The sequence below is a fragment of the Ambystoma mexicanum genome, chromosome 11 (genome assembly GCF_040938575.1).
Source record: "Ambystoma mexicanum isolate Mex_15411 chromosome 11, UKY_AmexF1_1, whole genome shotgun sequence".
Classification (NCBI taxonomy): domain Eukaryota; kingdom Metazoa; phylum Chordata; class Amphibia; order Caudata; family Ambystomatidae; genus Ambystoma; species Ambystoma mexicanum.
The window spans coordinates 914,574,801-914,591,915 of record NC_090934.1 but is presented as its reverse complement, the minus strand read 5'-3'; the positions used below and the strand labels follow the sequence as shown (position 1 = coordinate 914,591,915).

At 46.6% G+C, this 17,115-nt stretch overlaps 1 protein-coding gene across 10 annotated transcripts in view; it reads left to right on the top strand.

Moving 5' to 3' along the window:
- Positions 1–17,115, top strand: part of LOC138503909 (mucin-5B-like) — a 193,076-nt gene that overhangs the window by 42,573 nt on the left and 133,388 nt on the right. For all 10 annotated transcript variants that reach the window (XM_069624005.1, XM_069624006.1, XM_069624004.1 and 7 more), the window contains exons 13-19: positions 703–867; positions 1,214–1,302; positions 3,766–3,892; positions 11,395–11,647; positions 12,350–12,399; positions 13,533–13,633; positions 16,243–16,394. In XM_069624005.1, the coding sequence (XP_069480106.1) occupies positions 703–867; positions 1,214–1,302; positions 3,766–3,892; positions 11,395–11,647; positions 12,350–12,399; positions 13,533–13,633; positions 16,243–16,394 (937 nt within the window). The remainder of the gene's footprint in view (positions 1–702; positions 868–1,213; positions 1,303–3,765; positions 3,893–11,394; positions 11,648–12,349; positions 12,400–13,532; positions 13,634–16,242; positions 16,395–17,115) is intronic.

Here is a 17,115-nt window from a genome sequence, read left to right as displayed (position 1 = left end):
CTGACTTTGCACTGCAAAAATACACTTTGCACAGTTCCATTAATCAGGGTTTGTGTGAGGCAGTGCAAAATCATTTTTCAGCAGTGCAAAGTCACTGTGAACCGTGCATAAAATTCCATGAATCGGGCCCCTAGTGTACACCGACTGGGCTCGTGTGCGGCCTATATTTCCTGATTCATTGAGCTGAGTGAGAGGGACAACCATTGCATAGGATAGGCTCCCCTTCCTACAGTGGAATGATAGGCTCCCCTTCCGACAGTGGATTTAAAAATGTTCCAACTGGTGCTTGGCTCCATTACATTTGCGTCATTCTCTAGCCAAACCTGGCGCTCAGAAGTCAAAGACAAAGCTTGTGTCACATACAGATTTTGGCAGATGGTAGGCTCCGAAGAGTTCATTGCTTATATAAACGATTACAACTGAATGAGGTAAGGATGGATATACGGTTGAGTAGATGGCAACCCAGTTCAGTAAAAAAAAAACAATCATTGCGTATTTGCCACACACGGGTGTTGTTAGGACACTTGTTAATGATGTATAACAATTCCAGCATTCAATAATGATTCAACAAGAGGACATTGTAGGTCATTCTAGAACAATATATGAGCAAGCCCTAGATTCAGAATACAGATATTGCTGTAACAGGTAACATGCACTTCGGGTGAATCCTTCCTTTCAGTAATTTTTCGAATCCCTTCCCAGGTCTCTGCGGCAACTTCAATGGAAATGTGGGGGACGACTTCCGCACAGCCAGTGGTGTGGTGGAGAACTCACCTTCGGCTTTCGCCAACTCTTGGAAGACGCAGGGCTCCTGTGGTGATGCAAAGGACAGCTTTGAAGACCCTTGTGCTTCTAATACAGGATCACGTAAGTGTAAATTAGAGCTTCCAAGTACACACATGATCATAGGCCATTTCTACTCCAGGCATTTGCTTTACCAAAGAAGCTGTTGGAACGTTACTTACACAGACTCTATATCCTGAGCTGCCACTTACATTGCTTTGACCAGAGCCACCCCAAAATAGAAAAGAACTTCCTGTGGGGAAGAGAGAGAATCAATAGGAGAAGGTGGGACCCAACGATAAGAATTTCTTCGCATTATATTACAGCTGCTTAGTCGAATAGTTCTAAAATAAAATGTCCTGCCAACTTTATGTGTGAAGACCATTTTGTGTTCTGCATACGTTTCTGACATCAATATGCTATTTTGCAGAACAATATGCTGACTTATGGTGCCCCATGATAACAGGTAGCATCTTTGCTACATGTGTGCCACATGTGGACCCTACCCCCTACTTCAAGGTATGTTGTTTATGTTCTTCAACCAATGGCAAAAACGTGAACTGCTTGGAATCCACAATATTACTTACGCTCGATACAGGCTGTGGGGGTTGGGAGCTGGGATGGAAGAATTTGCATTGGGTTAAAACACTCTTTATTTGAACCTTCCAAGATAGACTTGGTAGGTCTGTGGTTGCTGGTGAATGGCCATTAGTTCAAGTGGAAGGACCTTTGGGAGTGTTCTAAACGGGGTATGTTCACAAAAGTGGAAGTGTCCAAATCTGTGAGGCTCATCATCCCAACTAACAATGATGTGTTGTATTCTAAGGGACTGATTCATGAAATTATTTGCTGGCTGAATAGTGGCAATGCACATCATTCAGCACGCAAAACCCTCCTCGTTGATTCATGGAATTCGACTTTGCATGAAGAATAAGAACTCTGCAGGACTTTTGCGCAGGCCTGGTGCAGTCGAGTGCGTTGCGCGAGGTTCCACGCAGAGGGTGTGTTGGGCCTACGCAGAGCTCAAAGTAAGGGGCAGAACATGCAGAATGAGGCAAATTGTGGGTGTTCCGAGGGACAGCCCACAAAAGGCATTCGCACGCCCACAACTGTGCAGAACAAATCGTATTAATGGATCTGACCGCATAGCTCCCGATCCAGCTGCCACCCAAAGACAGGCATACAGACATTTGCGCATAGGAATAACCATGCAGAGGTGCGATCGCATGTTGGATTTAGGTGTGCGTGCACGCAGACCAAGAACGTTTGGGAAAATGTATTGCGGCATAGGGGCCGAAATACATGTAAACAAGATCACGGTTGGAGTGACCAGCTGTGTTTTTCCCTTTTTTCAAAAAGGATTTATGAATTTTATCTTTGTTTTTAAAATATGTCAAAACTATTTTGGTGATATGGTGTGTCATAAGTCTTAAAGTCACATCTTAGTAACCCTCAGGCACAAAATATTGGTGCCTGTCCGAATGAAGTTGTAATCAATGTATTTGTTTTGTATAATGGTTGTAAACCATGTACGTTATTCTAAATAACAAAAAACATTTAATAAAAATAATGAATAGATTTATATTTTGGAATAAGAAAATCTTCTGTTTGACCAGATGCTGAAAGTGAGTGAAGCATGAGGAAGTGCAACTAAAACAGTGTCTGATACTTATATTTTATATTTATATTTATATATTAGTACTTGTATCTTTCCCTTTTGAAACTGGTCCCTCGAGAATAAAGCATTGGGGAATCACCCATATGTGACACACGACTGAATATCATGGCCAGATATGTACGATATGGCTGGTTTTAGAAGTTGGCAACACGCGCGAGAATAAAGCATTGGGGAATCACCCATATGTGACACACGACTGAATATCATGGCCAGATAAGTACGATATGGCTGGCTTTAGAGGTTGGCAACACACTGTTTGCCCTGATCGTGAGCAGGTGCTGCCGGTGCTTTTTAAAACCATTGGAACTTCGTTAGGCTGATGGGTAGGCGCCTGGCCGAGCTTCTAAGGGCAAACATTACAGATAGTGGGCTACAGAGTCTGCGCTTTCAAAGTGAGGATTGTCCCCCCACAGGCAGGGTAGGAATCACTGGTATGGTAAACATTGCTGGTAGGGTCACCATCACTATTGTGAGGAATCTCTTTCTCACTTCTAGACTAAGCTTGGTTCATCCTTTGCTTGAATTTCACAACATATACAAACATTCATCATCAGTGCTACATTTACAGTAGTGAAGATTTCAACCGCAAAATTAATTCATACAAAGCCATGTTGGTTTTGTTGTTAGATGCAGAGGTTAAAAAAAGCAGGAACTAACAGTGCAAAGTTCTACCTTTTTTGCAGTTCTTTTTCTTTTTATTAATTTTTGTTTAACCTCTCCTCGTTTTTCAAGAAGCCCTTCATAGCAGCCATACCTAAACTATACTATGTTTTGACCAGAGAAAAACAAATAAATAAAGCCCACGAAGATCCAATGTTACATCACCCTCTCTCCACGGCTGTATGTACCTCAGTCCTTGGAAAACGGACTGCCACCTTCTAAGCCGGACAACATACATAATTCCTCTGCCAGCAACTCACCGCCCCCCACTCCCCTCCCCACAGCCTTGCAAGTCACCATACCTCTACTATTCATCTTACATGTCAACCGCTGCCTGCACATGGGCGCCTTCTAAAGCATCGTTTGCGGAAATTGCTCTTATAAATAGAGAAGCCTGGGGCTGAGTCATTTCCCCATGTGATGTGTCCTGCTATGCGGACATGTGTACTACACTTTATTGATGCAGGCTGTAAAGTCCCAATAATTATTTAATATTTAAGGGAATTATTTGGAACAGCAAATCCCAGCAATTGTGTTTCATTGGCAAGGCTGAAGAGTGGGCCCTGGGCTCAATGTGGAGAATTATTTGCAGGTCGGCAAAGCGTCTTCCAGCTGCACTTACAATGAAATCCTTTTCCTAACAGAGATGCAAGTACGATGTCTGCAATTCAGACAGCCCCGAAGACGCCCTTTGTGGACTGCTCTCAGCCTACGCCTTGCAGTGTGCTAAACATGGGGTGAACATCACAGGCTGGAGGGCTGATGTTTGTGGTAAGTCGTAGGAGTCCGCCACGGAGCCCGACAGCGGCTGTTAGCAAGGCTTTAAGTGGGCCAGGGCCAGCACCGTGAAGCATCATGCTTTGCAATGATGCATATTTATAAAAAAGTAATACATTGCCATTTGCCATTAAGGCGGGGCCTTGGCAGGGCACCTGTATGGCATGCCAGGTACATGCTGGGATGTTAAGGGATCTGTCAAGCACCTTTGTCATGTCATCATTTCGGGATATTTCTCGATGTCCCCAGCAACTAAAAAAACTTTATGCTGCATGCCATATTCTCGAAAGAAGGGGGTAAAGTCACACCAGTGATCAACAAAGGACAACACCGGTGTGGGACATCTCTCGACACATGTAAATACAATTGGCCTGATTTACAGAATGTTTAGCATGGTGCAAAGTGACTTTGTACTGGTGCAAAGTGACTTTGCACTGCTTACAAACACCCTGATTTACAGAACAGTGCAAATGTGAATTTTTGCACTGTTCTGTAAATCACTTTGCACTGAATAAGTACTCCTTGCACTGCGCTAAATGGGCCCAATAGACAGTGCAACAGAGTACTTTTTCAGTGCAAAGTGTTCTGTAAATCAGAGTGTTTGTTGGCAGTGCAGAGTCACTTTACACCAATACAAAGTCACTTTGCACCACGCTTAAAAATTCTGTAAATCAGGCCCAGTGTGTGAGGGTGCAAATCAGACATAGCGGGCCTGATTTACAAACGCGTTTTACAATGGCGCAAAGCCATTGGGAAACACTTTGTAAATCAGGTCCAGAGATTCGTTGCACTGTATTGCGGATACATTTGCAGCACTTAAAATGCAAAGGGACTATATGCTCTTGCACAACACCAGCAGTAAATGTGCCTTTAGTGCGAGCCTTCAAGACAGAATGATTTGAGGCCAAGTCCCGGAACATAGCACAGGTTGCAACCCATGGATATTGGCTGTTGCATTACAAAGACTTTTGTGATGCACATGTGAAACAGCACAAGTCTGCTAGGTATGTTGCAAAACGGAGTTGATTGATGTTAATTAAGCAATTAACCCTGATGGGCGTGGGCATTATCGGGTCAGTTAGTGCCCCGGGGCAGAGTTACAGGCCTAAGTGAAGGGAGGACCTTAACATTAGCCCTGGGGCATTACCAGACCCGGTAATATTCCCGCCTGGAGGGGTATTATTGCTATTAGCATCCCGGTATGCTCTACTTGGATGCTAATATTTTTCTTCTCCAAGTTGAGAAATGGTGTGTTTGCCATTTCTCAACTTGAAAAATAAGAGATACAAACTAAGAAAGCTGCCATGGACTAGGGAGAAGGGAACTACACGTAGTCCCTTCTATCTTTCCATGGTGGCCATAGCTGCGACAGAGATGCAGCAGGAACAAAGAGTGATCCCGGCACCGGCAAGAGACAAGAGGGTTGGATATATGATATGATATGATATGGCATTTGTAACGCGCCTATACACAAGTGTTTCAAGGCGATACGACGCAGGGAGGGGGGAACAAAGGGAGACAGAAAACGATCCTACTAGGCCAGGTGTCATTCAGATCGCGCAAGTGCAAGGTTAAGGGGACGGGAAAAGTGCAAGGGGGAAAGGGAGAGGGGAAAGTGCAGTACACGGTTAGTAACGAACAAGATAAATAATAAGGGCCAGCTGGTGGCAAGTGCAAGATAAGTGCAGGCAAGTGCTGTGAAGAGGGGCTGTAGGGATACAGAGACAGTCCCGCAGTGCAGGGGTTGCCGGGAAGGCAGTGCAGGGGAGAGTGGCTGGGCCAAGGACCAAGATTGGTGAGTGGCCCAGTTGCTGATTTAGTACAATTTCAGTGATTTAGCAGGAGAGAGGGGGAGAGAAAGCAGAAGCAAAGAGGAGGGTTTTGAGGCGCCTCCGGAACCGGAGATGGTTCTCCTCAAGTTCTAGGGAGGCAGGAAGGCTGTTCCAGAGGGAGGCCCCTGCAGCAGAGAGAGATCTCCCACCAACTCGTTGCTTAGAGAAGCGGCTGACTCTGAGGGAGTTGGAGGCGGATGAGCGAAGTGCACGAGAAGGAAGATATTTAGGAAGGGAGAGTTGAAGGTATTTTGGCCCCAGGCCCCAGAAGGCCTTGTGGACAATGCAGAGGGTTTTGAACTTAATCCTCGCAGCCACAGGGAGCCAGTGTAGCAATTTTAGTTCTGGAGAGATACGGTCCCGGGGCTTGAGGCCAAGGACAAGTCTCGCAGTCCTGTTCTGGATGAGTTGCAGTGGGCGGAGAGTAGAGGCAGGCAGATTTAGGTAGAGGCTGTTACAGTATTCCAGCTTTGAGAGAACCAGGGCTCTGGAGACAGTGAGCTTCTGGGGGAAGGAGAGGAAAGGAAGGATACCTCTGAGGAGGTGCAGCAGGTAGTGTGACTTCTTAGAAACGTCAGAAATGTGAGGCGAGAAGGAGAGTGTGGAGTCGAAGATGACCCCGAGGTTTTTAGCTTTGCAGGTAGGAGCAGGAAGAGGGGCAAGAGAGGCCGGCCAGAGAGCTCCAGGGAAGGAGGAAGTGGGTGTGCCAATGAGTAGAATCTCAGTCTTACTGGCGTTAAGGCAGAGGTCGTTGGCGGCACACCATTCCTGGATAGCAGAAAGACAGTCAGAGATGAGGGAAGGAGAAGAGGAGGCTGAGGGTAGCCTGAAAATGAGCTGGGTATCATCAGCATAGCACTGAAAGTAGGGGCAGAGAGCAGCGATGCGGTGGGTGAGAAGTGCCAGGTACTGGTTGAACAGCCAGGGAGAATGGTTAGAGCCCTGGGGGACACCACAGGTAGAGAAAAAGATGTCAGACAGGAAAGACTCCAGTTGGACCTGGGAGGGTCGATTTGAGAGGAAAGAGGTCAGCCAAGCCAGAGCCTGACCAGAGATACCCAGGTTATCAGAGAGACGGTTGAGCAGGATGGTATGGTTGACAGTATCAAAGGCAGAAGAGAGATCAAGCAAAATGAGAAAACAAGGAATGTTAGAGTCAAGGTTCGAGAGCAGGTCCTCACGGATGTTCAGGAGAGCAGTTTCCGTGCTTCTGGCAGCTCTGAAGCCAGACTGATGGTCATGAAGGCTACCAACAGATTCAGCATGGAGATTAAGCTGGGAGATGGCAGGTTTCTCCAGGAGCTTGCCCAGGAAAGGAGTGATAGAGATAGGGCGATAGTTAGCTGGGCAGGACGTGTCGGAGGAGGGTTTCTTAAGAAGGGGGTGCACAAGGGAGTGCTTGAGAGGGGATGGGAAAACTCCAGAGGCGAAGGAGTGATTGCAGAAGTCAGCAAGGGCAGGAGCCAAGGAGTCGATGTGGTCCTTAATAGTTTTGGAGGAGCACGGGTGGACCTGTGTTGACGAGACTTTCATAGATTGGACTTGTCTCGAAACCTCATCAGCAGAAAAAAGGGGAAAGGCAGAGAAGGAGAGAGGAGGGGTGGCTGCAGGAGGGCCAGAGGACGGGCAGGGAATAGAGGGGGGGAGGTGATGGGAGGAAAGTGAGGACAGGATGTCCTGAGTTTTTGAAATGAAGTGAGAGGCCAGTGCCGAACAGAGGGCATGGGAGGGGACAGGAGAGGTAGAGACTGCAGCAGGGTTGGCCAGCTCCTTGCAGATTTTAAAGAGTTCAGCCGAATTGTTAGATGCAGCAGTGATGCAGGCTTGGATAAGGGCTCTCTTTTTGGTGAGAACGGAGAGCCGGTAATGCCTTTGGAGCAGGCGACAGGCCAGTTTGTCAGAGGATGAACATGAAGCACCCCATTTCCTCTCTGCCACCCTGCACTTGCGTTTGAGGGTGACGAGATCCGAGTCAAACCAGGAGTTACATTTGGCTTTGGGCTTCAGGCAGATTCTCATGACAGGGGCAAGGATATCAAGAGTATCAGATATAGCAGAGTAAAGAGTGGAGAGGGCTGTGTCAGGGTGGGAGTCAGCCGAAGGGGGAAGAGGGGGTGAGAAGGTGGCAGCGAAAGCCTCAACTGACACACCCTTCATGGGTCGGATGACCGAGAAGGAGGATGGCAGTGATGAGGGTGGCTTTGCCTGTGGGGTAGGGAGGGTGAGGTGGGAGGAGAGGAGAAAGTGATCACTCCAGGAGAGAGGAGTGGAGAGAGGGACAGAGAGGGGAAGGTCAGAAGAGATCAGGGCATCAAGAGTGTGCCCAACAGAATGGGTCGGCCCAGACGGGAGAATAGAGAGTGAGAGAGAGTCGCAGAGGTCGCGAAAGAGTCCAGAGGGGGGACAGGAGGCATCCAGGTGGATGTTGAAGTCTCCAAGGAAGAGGAGTTGAGTGGTTGAGGACAGGAGTGAGGAGGAGAGGTCCGCCCACTCGGAGAAGAAGGAGGAAATTTGACCAGGTGGCCGATAGATAGTAGCCACGGTAAGGGAGTGGCTAGGAGAGAGAGAGAGAGTCGGCAGACAAGACATTCAAAAGAGGAGTAGGTGTGCGTGGGAATAGCAGTGGCAGGAATCCACTCAGGGAAGATAAGGGCCACACCCCCCCAGCACGGTTGGGCTTGGGCACGGAGAGGATCTTGTAGCCGTCAGGTCGGAGTGTGTCAAAGCTGGTGACAGAGCTGGCCGTGAACCATGTCTCAGTGAGACCGAGTACGTCAAGGTCCAGTTCCTCAAGAAGGTGGCAGATATCAGAGGAATGTTTGACGGCAGAGCGAGAGTTAAGAGTGGCAATGTGGAGAAGGTTGCCATCTTTGAAGGACTTCCGGGGAGGGATACAGATCAGAGGTACGCCCTGCGGAGGAGAAGGAGCAAGGGAGGGGGCAGGGAGGGAGGGTAGAGGCAAGGTACCCGAGGACAGAGGGGGGGGCAGCAGGAGAGGAAAGGAAGTTGATGAGGCGCTTGAAGCGTCTATCAAAGAGGTGAAGGTTGGCCTGAGGGCCTTGGACCAGGACGGTCCCATTAGCGTAGACATTAATGATGGCCTTAGAGGAATGGAAGGAGGCCAAGAGGACATCCCAACGTGTGCCACCATTAATGCGAGAAGAGGAGATAGGAGAGAGCACAGAGACCATATGAAGGGTCCATAGGTCAGGTGAAGGCACGAAAAAGAGGATGTCAGTGAGAGTTTCCTTAGAGGAGGCACTGGTGTAGGTGTCAGCGATAGGGAGGCCTGGGTTGGAGACCAGGATGTCCTTTTTAAACTTTTTCCTACCAGATTTAGTGAGAAGAGCAGGATAGTCAATGGAGAAGCAGTTAGAGAAGATAGGTGAGAGAGCACCATGGGATAGGAGGGAGAAGGGGGGGTAGGACAAGCACGAGCGGACAGGAAGAGAGCAGCAAGCCCTAGTTTACCATAAATTCAGAACACAGTGAACACAGTAATGCATTATCAGGTACCCAGTGGAGAGGCCACCTAAGTTTGAAAATCCTGTGAGGGGAGAAAAAACCCTAGTTTACCACAAATTCTGAACACAGTGAACACAGTAATGCAATATCAGGTACCCAGTGGAGAGGCCACCTAAGTTTGAAAATCCTGCGAGGGGAGAAAAAACCCTAGTTTACCACAAATTCTGAACACAGTGAACACAGTAATGCAATATCAGGTACCCAGTGGAGAGGCCACCTAAGATTGAAAATCCTGCGAGGGGAGAAAAAAACCCTAGTTTACCACAGTTTGCAAGGCATAGTGAAGTCAGGGTGACAGGTCTAAGTGCAGTGGGCCGAGGGAGCAGGTAGAGCCAACAGGTGGACCGGCTCCAAGCGTCCCCTGCAGACACCTGCAGACACACAGGGAGCCGCAACCGTCGGAGCCGCCCTTTGCCTAAGGGGCCCTTAGCCGAGGGGGCTGCCGGGCAGGGGGCTGCCAAGGAGGGGGGTGGTTATAGGCAGAGGGAGGAAGGGGAGGGGGAGGATTGGCAGGCAGGGAGGCGGGAAGGGAGAGGAGGACCAGGAAGTGGGAGGAGGGGAGCAGGCACCAACAACGCGCACAGAGCGCGAAAGCAGAATTTAACAATTTAGGTACAAGAAAAGAACTCACGGAGGCCCGCAGGGCCAGACAGGGCTTCGCTTGGCCTGCACCTCCCTCAGGGCCACCGGCGACTGCTCACCCACGCTCTGCTGAAACAAAGAAGCGAGCGGGGGGAGCAGCCGGCGAGTAGGCCAGAGGGAAGCAGCCAGTCAGCCAATCAGAGGGGGGGGTGGGCGGGCAGGGAGATGAGGACCAGGAAGTGGGAGGGGGGGAGCAGGCACCAACAACGCGCACAGAGCGCGAAAGCAGAATTTAACAATTTAGATACAAGAAAAGAACTCACGCAGACCCGCAGGGCCAGACAGGGCTTCGCTTGGCCTGCACTTCCCTCAGGGCCATCGGCGACTGCTCACCCACGCTCCGCTGAAACAAGGAGGTAAGTGGTGTCGGGTTGGTGGTAGCAAAAGGTTGGATGGAAGGTGATAACGTGATGCTTAGGGTCGCACTTACCTTAATGCCAGCGGGGAATATTGCGGCCTTGCCCTTCTGAGGAGGCTCAGAGCGGGGGCTATACCGTGAGGAAAAGACCCTCTTCCGAGCCTACTGATTGGCTGGGAAGCTGCCACACCCTCCCCACCACCCGCCTGGTACTAAGATACGTTTAAGGCCGGTTTTGCCACAGTGTTCACTCTCTTCGCATTGCGCCTGAAGCAATGATTTCTGTAATACTGCGTAGAAATACTTGAAGAAAGGGGGAGTGGGACAAGGGGGTTCTGTCCCTAGCAACACATTTTCAATTGATAAGACTGTGTTACAAAGTATTTCTTAAGTGCAACATTCGATATTTGCACAAGCTATTTATTGATGCAGACCAGTCTATTTGGGTGCCTGTATTTCCTGTGATTTTAAGGAACGTCTTTGTGTAGACTACTTGGTGAGTGTTACAGCAGATGCAAAAAGAGTGGCGCAGGGTCACGCTGTATTGTATTAACTACGAATGGGTTCGTAGAGACCCCGTTTTTCCCCGCCCTGCATTTTAAGGTTGTTGCTTTTTCAGAACTGAAAGAGCCTCAAAATGAAACATCTGTCAAATGTGCTCTTAGGAAAGTAGGTGGTTTTTTTTCCATAGGGGAACTGCGTACGCTCCCTGGTAGGAACAATTCTGCCTAGTACCAGAGATATAGGGCTAGAGACAAGAGAGGAACTTAGAAGGTGCACTGAAAATAACGTTCGCATAATAGCCAGCAACACACACCTGCCAGTGCCATTTTGGAAATCTCAGCAGTGTGGAGGAGTGAGCGGGAATGACCTATAAACAGCAGCTTCTGCAGAGGAAGCTTTACCAACAGCTGGGGGAAAGGGAGGATGTGATTGGCTGTGTGGTGAATGTTCTGAGGCCACATTGCAGGCAACTGTTTTTGATGCTGATAATAAGGCAACACAACGGGATCATTAACAACGAAAGGCAGGCATCTAGAAAAGGTGTGGAATGCGTTAAGCATCCATCAATTCCTTGCTATTCTAGCAGCTTGGTTGCATGACCCAGTGATAACTGACCTCTTTTGCTTTTCTGATAGACCCTGCAAGCAGCTGCCCCAGTGGAATGGATTATAGCTATTCTGTGACATACTGCAACCGTACTTGTCAGTCGCTGAGCCAGTATGATGTGCAGTGTGACATTGTCACCACTCAGGTGGAGGGCTGTAGCTGTGCTGATGGCAGCTACTTTGATGACCAAGGCGAATGTGTTTCCCTGGAGGACTGCCCTTGCTTCTCTGGCAGTGACGTGATTTCAGCGGGTGAGACCTATGAGCAGGATGGCCAATCATGGTAAGTGTGCTAGTAGGAGGCAGAACCAATCTTCTGAATGTTTGTTGCAAGGTCTTCTCTCTGGCAAGTTCTTCATAAATTGTGAGTCTACCTTCATTGGGTCATCCCTGTCTTCAACTCTTTGGCTCATCGGGATGTCATAAATGTATTATTTTTGGAAAGTGATAGGTTTCTGGGATGAACACCAGCTTAGAATCTGGATAGATGACACACACCACAGGGGGCACCATGCTTCAAGTATGTTGTGTCGATCCGCATCATCTGAGTGAAATTGATGATATTGTAATTGTTTGCCAAAGGAAATACATGCAATGGATCATAGTGTCCCCATTATGCAGAGTCTTCTGGTAATCTTCTGATTGATACAACAATGACAAACTGGCATGCGCTCACTTTGATGTCATGCAGCTATGTTGCTTGCTTTCAAATCCTCCTTGGTGATTGCCTTTGCATGTGTAGAAATGTTGCTCTATACATAGTGACTTGCCACCATTCGTCCAATGCAAAGGCCCGGCATCTTGCTCGACCAGTACCCCTGGGATCATTGGGGATGAGATATTGTAAATTATTCTCATAGCTTTGCATTCAGCCATGTTGATGTTTGGATAGCCTCTCTGGGCGCTGGGTATGTATTTGGGGTAATACAATCTTGGTGGCCGCTGTATGACATTTTATAACTAAATTATTTCCTTCTGCTTCCAGCACCTGTATTGAAGGACGACTAGACTGCGTGGGAACACCAGTGCTGATAAGTAGGTTTTCTTTAATCCTAATATCATGAGAACATCAAAAGGGTGTTATAATTGTGTGCATGTTTGGTATGTTGCTCAGTAATTTGAAGTTAACAATTGACAATTACTCTATGACATTCTATAGGTTTATGAATGGTTGGGTATTTATTAATCTCTGAACCCCCGTGATTTGTATTTGTGGGTTGGTTGGTTAGTGCAATGGTTTGAATGTTATACATGATTAGTACCTGGAGCGTCAATGCCACGGGATACACTTAATGTGGATTGGCTCGATTCTGAGCCATACCACAGTGTAATCCCATGTACGCATTTGCGTGCATCGTGCGTCAGGTCGAATGAAGCTTCCTCACTCACCTCTCCATTCATTACTACGGATCACCTGGGCTTAAAATGACACCTTGTTGATCGGTAGTAATGAAGCAGTACGCGCGTTCTAGTCTTTCTAGAACAAACGTGTTCTGCAGCACCGCTTTTTTCAACCAGCAAAACAAAAGCTGATTGAACAAAAGTAACAATGCCATTAGTATCCCGGGGCTAAAAACCCTGGAATACTAATGGCAATAAGCCCCTCACCGGCGGGCCATTACCGCATAATGATGATGCCCGGGGGCCTCCATTAACTATGGGGCCTGGGGGCATTACCTTAGGCAGTAATGGCCTGCCGGTGAGGGGCATATTGCCACATTACAGTTTCAGTTGGGGTGGCGAGTCTCAGTTGCGCTCATGCTTGGGTAACTGGTTTGGCATTTGCTTTGTGGGTCAGTTGATGATTACGTAGTGACCCACTGATCCAGTGAATTGGTTGTGGTCTACTTGCTAAGCCTCAGCCTTATGACTGCTAATGTGTAATGTGCCTGGGCAGACTGGATTCTTCATTATCCTGAGAGCTTATTGTATGTTCAAAGTGCAAACCATATGTGGTTGTGTGACTGTCAGCCCAAGTTCATCACCGGGTGCCTACAATGCTTTGCTGTATTTATTCAGTGATATGCAACACACAACATTGCAAGTCAAACCATAACTTCAGAGTGCTAATGCGAACAAACTGGCAGGCTTCACTAATGCATTCATGCATGTTGATACACCAATCACTGTCAAGCTGGTACCCACATCTCATATACTCTCTTTTGCAGCGTGCACTGACCCTATGGTTTACTTTGACTGCAGTAAAGCAGGCCCAAATGCGCAGGGATCAGAATGCCAAAAGAGCTGCACTACTCAGGATCCAAAATGTGTAAGTGGTCTAAAGGAGCTCTGAAAGCCATGGTCGCTCATTCTGATGAGCACACCAGTGTGGTTTGTGTGGGTGGGATTACCCTTCGGAATGTTCAGTGACACTTAGTTTAACATTAGTGTGTATTTATTTCATTAATTTACAATTGGATGTCCAATCCAGTTGATTGTGTGGTACAGAAAGTAAGACCGCTGTTACTATGAGCTGCTCATGGGGACTGGCTCCAGTGGTCGAAGTCGGTGGGAGCAGTTGGGAGCATTGCTCTGTTACCTTTTTATTAGGTTTTACTGTTCCTATTCTTTTATTTTAAAAACAAAACGTTCTTGAGTGGTTTCTATCTAAAATAAAAGTGTAGAAAGAAGTTGAAACTTGCACTTGAGTTCACCACACTGAACGTTCCTTTAAACAGCAGAAACATTTGTGTGGGGGGTTGTATTGTGTGTGAAAGGGGGTGTGGCGATGGGGTTTGTGGGACCGTGGGCAGGCCAGCAGGGAACATAGTTCCACTACTTCTTTTCGGAAAAAACATCGACCACTGACTGGCTCCTAAACACGAAAGCAAAAATATATATCACTTCCTCAGTTATTAACTGAATAGTCCTTGAACCGCTTGCTTTGAATATCTCGGCCTGTGCAGAAAATATCCAAAAAGCCATTTATGATTTCTACAGATATCTCCGTTGTTGATTAGACTTATACAAATGTATCTATGAAATATATACTATAAAAATAGATATGGCATTGCTTTAAACCCCTTAATTCCCTGTGAGAATACACACCATAACCAATGTGTCAAGATCAAAATTGCCCCACTGAAAGTGATTTGTCCCTGAAGAAGGCTGAGTCTGTTAGAATTAATAGACAATTTCAGCCGATACCTGCTTGGCAGTATATCAAAAGACCTGTATCGGCAGCCACAAACTAATTACTATTTTGGATGTACATGATAATTTCTTATGAACACAACGACCACTTGTACACTTGTATGTTCTACTTATGGATTGTATGTGAATTGTTTTGTTATGCATTAGAAGTATTGCGTTCGTATAATTTTATGACATTGACTTTCAGATGTGTATGATTTATTTTGGTGGAGGATTGTCAAACTATATTGTCAATTTTAAATTTTGATTTATTGTATACATTATTTTGAACATTTAGCAGCTGTTATCAAACAATTATACATTTTTTTTTTCTTCAAAATATTGGTCCATTAAAGAATTGTTTGATTTATGAAAAACGGGGTTGGTTGGAATGGTTAAAATTGAATGGACATGCAACTGTAAATTAATGACTTGAGTACGCAATTATTTTAAACTAAGTGCACACTTGAAAACATTTTTTAGAATCTCAGAGTTTTACCCCAGTTCCATTGGAGTTTTATGGTGCATCCCACGCTTTTTGAATGGGGCACAAAGAGACAGCCTCTTTCATTTGCAAACATCATCCCTAAGGAGTCTCTTTTACTTTCAACAAAATAGCGACATTTCTATACAGCCCTTGGAGAGCAGTGCCACATTTCGAGAGAAGATCCCCTTCATGTACAGTGACTATCTCCCAGTGGGAGGGGGCGCCATATAGAGGAATGAACCTTAAACCATCTATAGCCAAATTGACCCTAAGCCGAATATGGCACATTGAGAGAGGGGGCCTCCATTATATATTGGGGAGGCTTTTTTCATAAACATATGGTCAGTATGATCCATTGGAGCAGTGACACATATATTGAGACAGCATCATTCCTTTATAGTCTGTATGACACCAAGAGAAGGAGGCCACATATAGAGATAATGCCTCATTTGATGATGGGGATTTTTACCCTTTAGAAGGTAGAGCCACACATGTGGGAAACCTTTTTTGTACATATCACTCAAACAGGGGTAATGCCACCTACACACAGAAGAACTACTTTACACATGACCTGTATCTCTTCTAAAGGTGCACTGACACTCAAAAAGAGTTCATGTCCGTCATATAGACTTATACATGCCATCAGTTCATCACTTTTAGCACCTCACTATGAGCATGTGGTAAGGGTAAAGGCATGATTTTTTCATTATCTCTTTTTTTTCAATTTTCTTTTCAATATCACTAAATTATGAGTTTGAGTTACATTGGATATTTCCTACATGGGTACATAAAACATACTGCCACATACTACATATTTACCACATGCAGTACTGTGTATGTAGACAGTGGAGTATATATCTTACACAATCCCAAAATATGCTGAGATGGTATTTTAAAGGCAAGTGTTTTTTCAACCACTGCATATTTTGCCATCACCACCATAGCCTTAATGAGCCCCATGCTGGAGCATTGGTATAAAGGCTGCTTCATGGTTATATAGTAGTTACAGCTGCAAGGAAGCAGTGAATGCCTTATGGACAAACGTTAGACCCATGCAACCTGTATGACTTATGGCAGTAGCACTTCACGGATCATGTATGGTATTGTGCGTTCATTTCACGTACAACCTTCCTTGGCTGGTGAAAACCTCACGCCATAGGTGGAAATACACAGTCAAGTATTTTGGAGGCTGGGATTGGCAGTTGCAGTGACCTTTCCCCTACTAAAGTTTATTTTTTTTGTCATTGCAACCTCTACAGTACAGCGTACAGTGCGTATCTGGATGCATGTGCCCAGCTGGCCAAGTGTTAAACGGCAACGGAACCTGCATTCCGGAAGCGGAGTGCCCATGCATGCGTGGAGGAGTTTCTTACCAGCCTGGTGAAACCATAAAAGTGCACTGCAACACATGGTAAGGGTGATGCACTCAAGCTTTGACTAAGACTACTTATTGATGGCGCTGGGGCGCTGACACCCACTACTTCTTTGCATGATCTTCATCCAGGCATCTGTACAAGGGTTAGTTTGAACTTTCCCTCTTCTATGCGCGTTTGTTGTTCTTAGGAAGTTAGGGATGGTGCCTTTTTCCACACTGTGTCCCTTGCTCTACACGCATGCAAGGTCTTAACTGCAGGGTCCCAAAATGTACTACTTCCCAACCACTTTTCTGTCCCTCAAATCTTACACTCCACCTTTCTACCGCCACCCTTTGATGTTACTTCTCTTCCTGGTCCTCAATTCCTCTACTCCCAACTACCGCTATTACATTTTACAACCACTCTTCCTCCTTCCTGCTACTCCTCTTCATCGCCCCTGTCTCTCTGCTAATACCACTAGTCATACTCCTCTACCACTTCATTCAACTACTACTTCTTTACTACACTCCTCACTACCACTACTCGCATGCTGTTCATTCCACCCGACCTGTTGCTTGTCAAAATGAAGGTGTTTATCTACCCAGTGTGTTCTGTTGATCCTTTGCCAAAGTGGTGCTCCTGCCAGATTACAGCAGCTTCAAGGCGCCTATTCAGTGATTGTTTTATAATGTGGATGAGGAAACACAAACACATGTCATGCTTCTCTTTTCCTGGAGAATCCCAAAGCTGTTCTTTTGCAAGGGCGGGAACCTGATA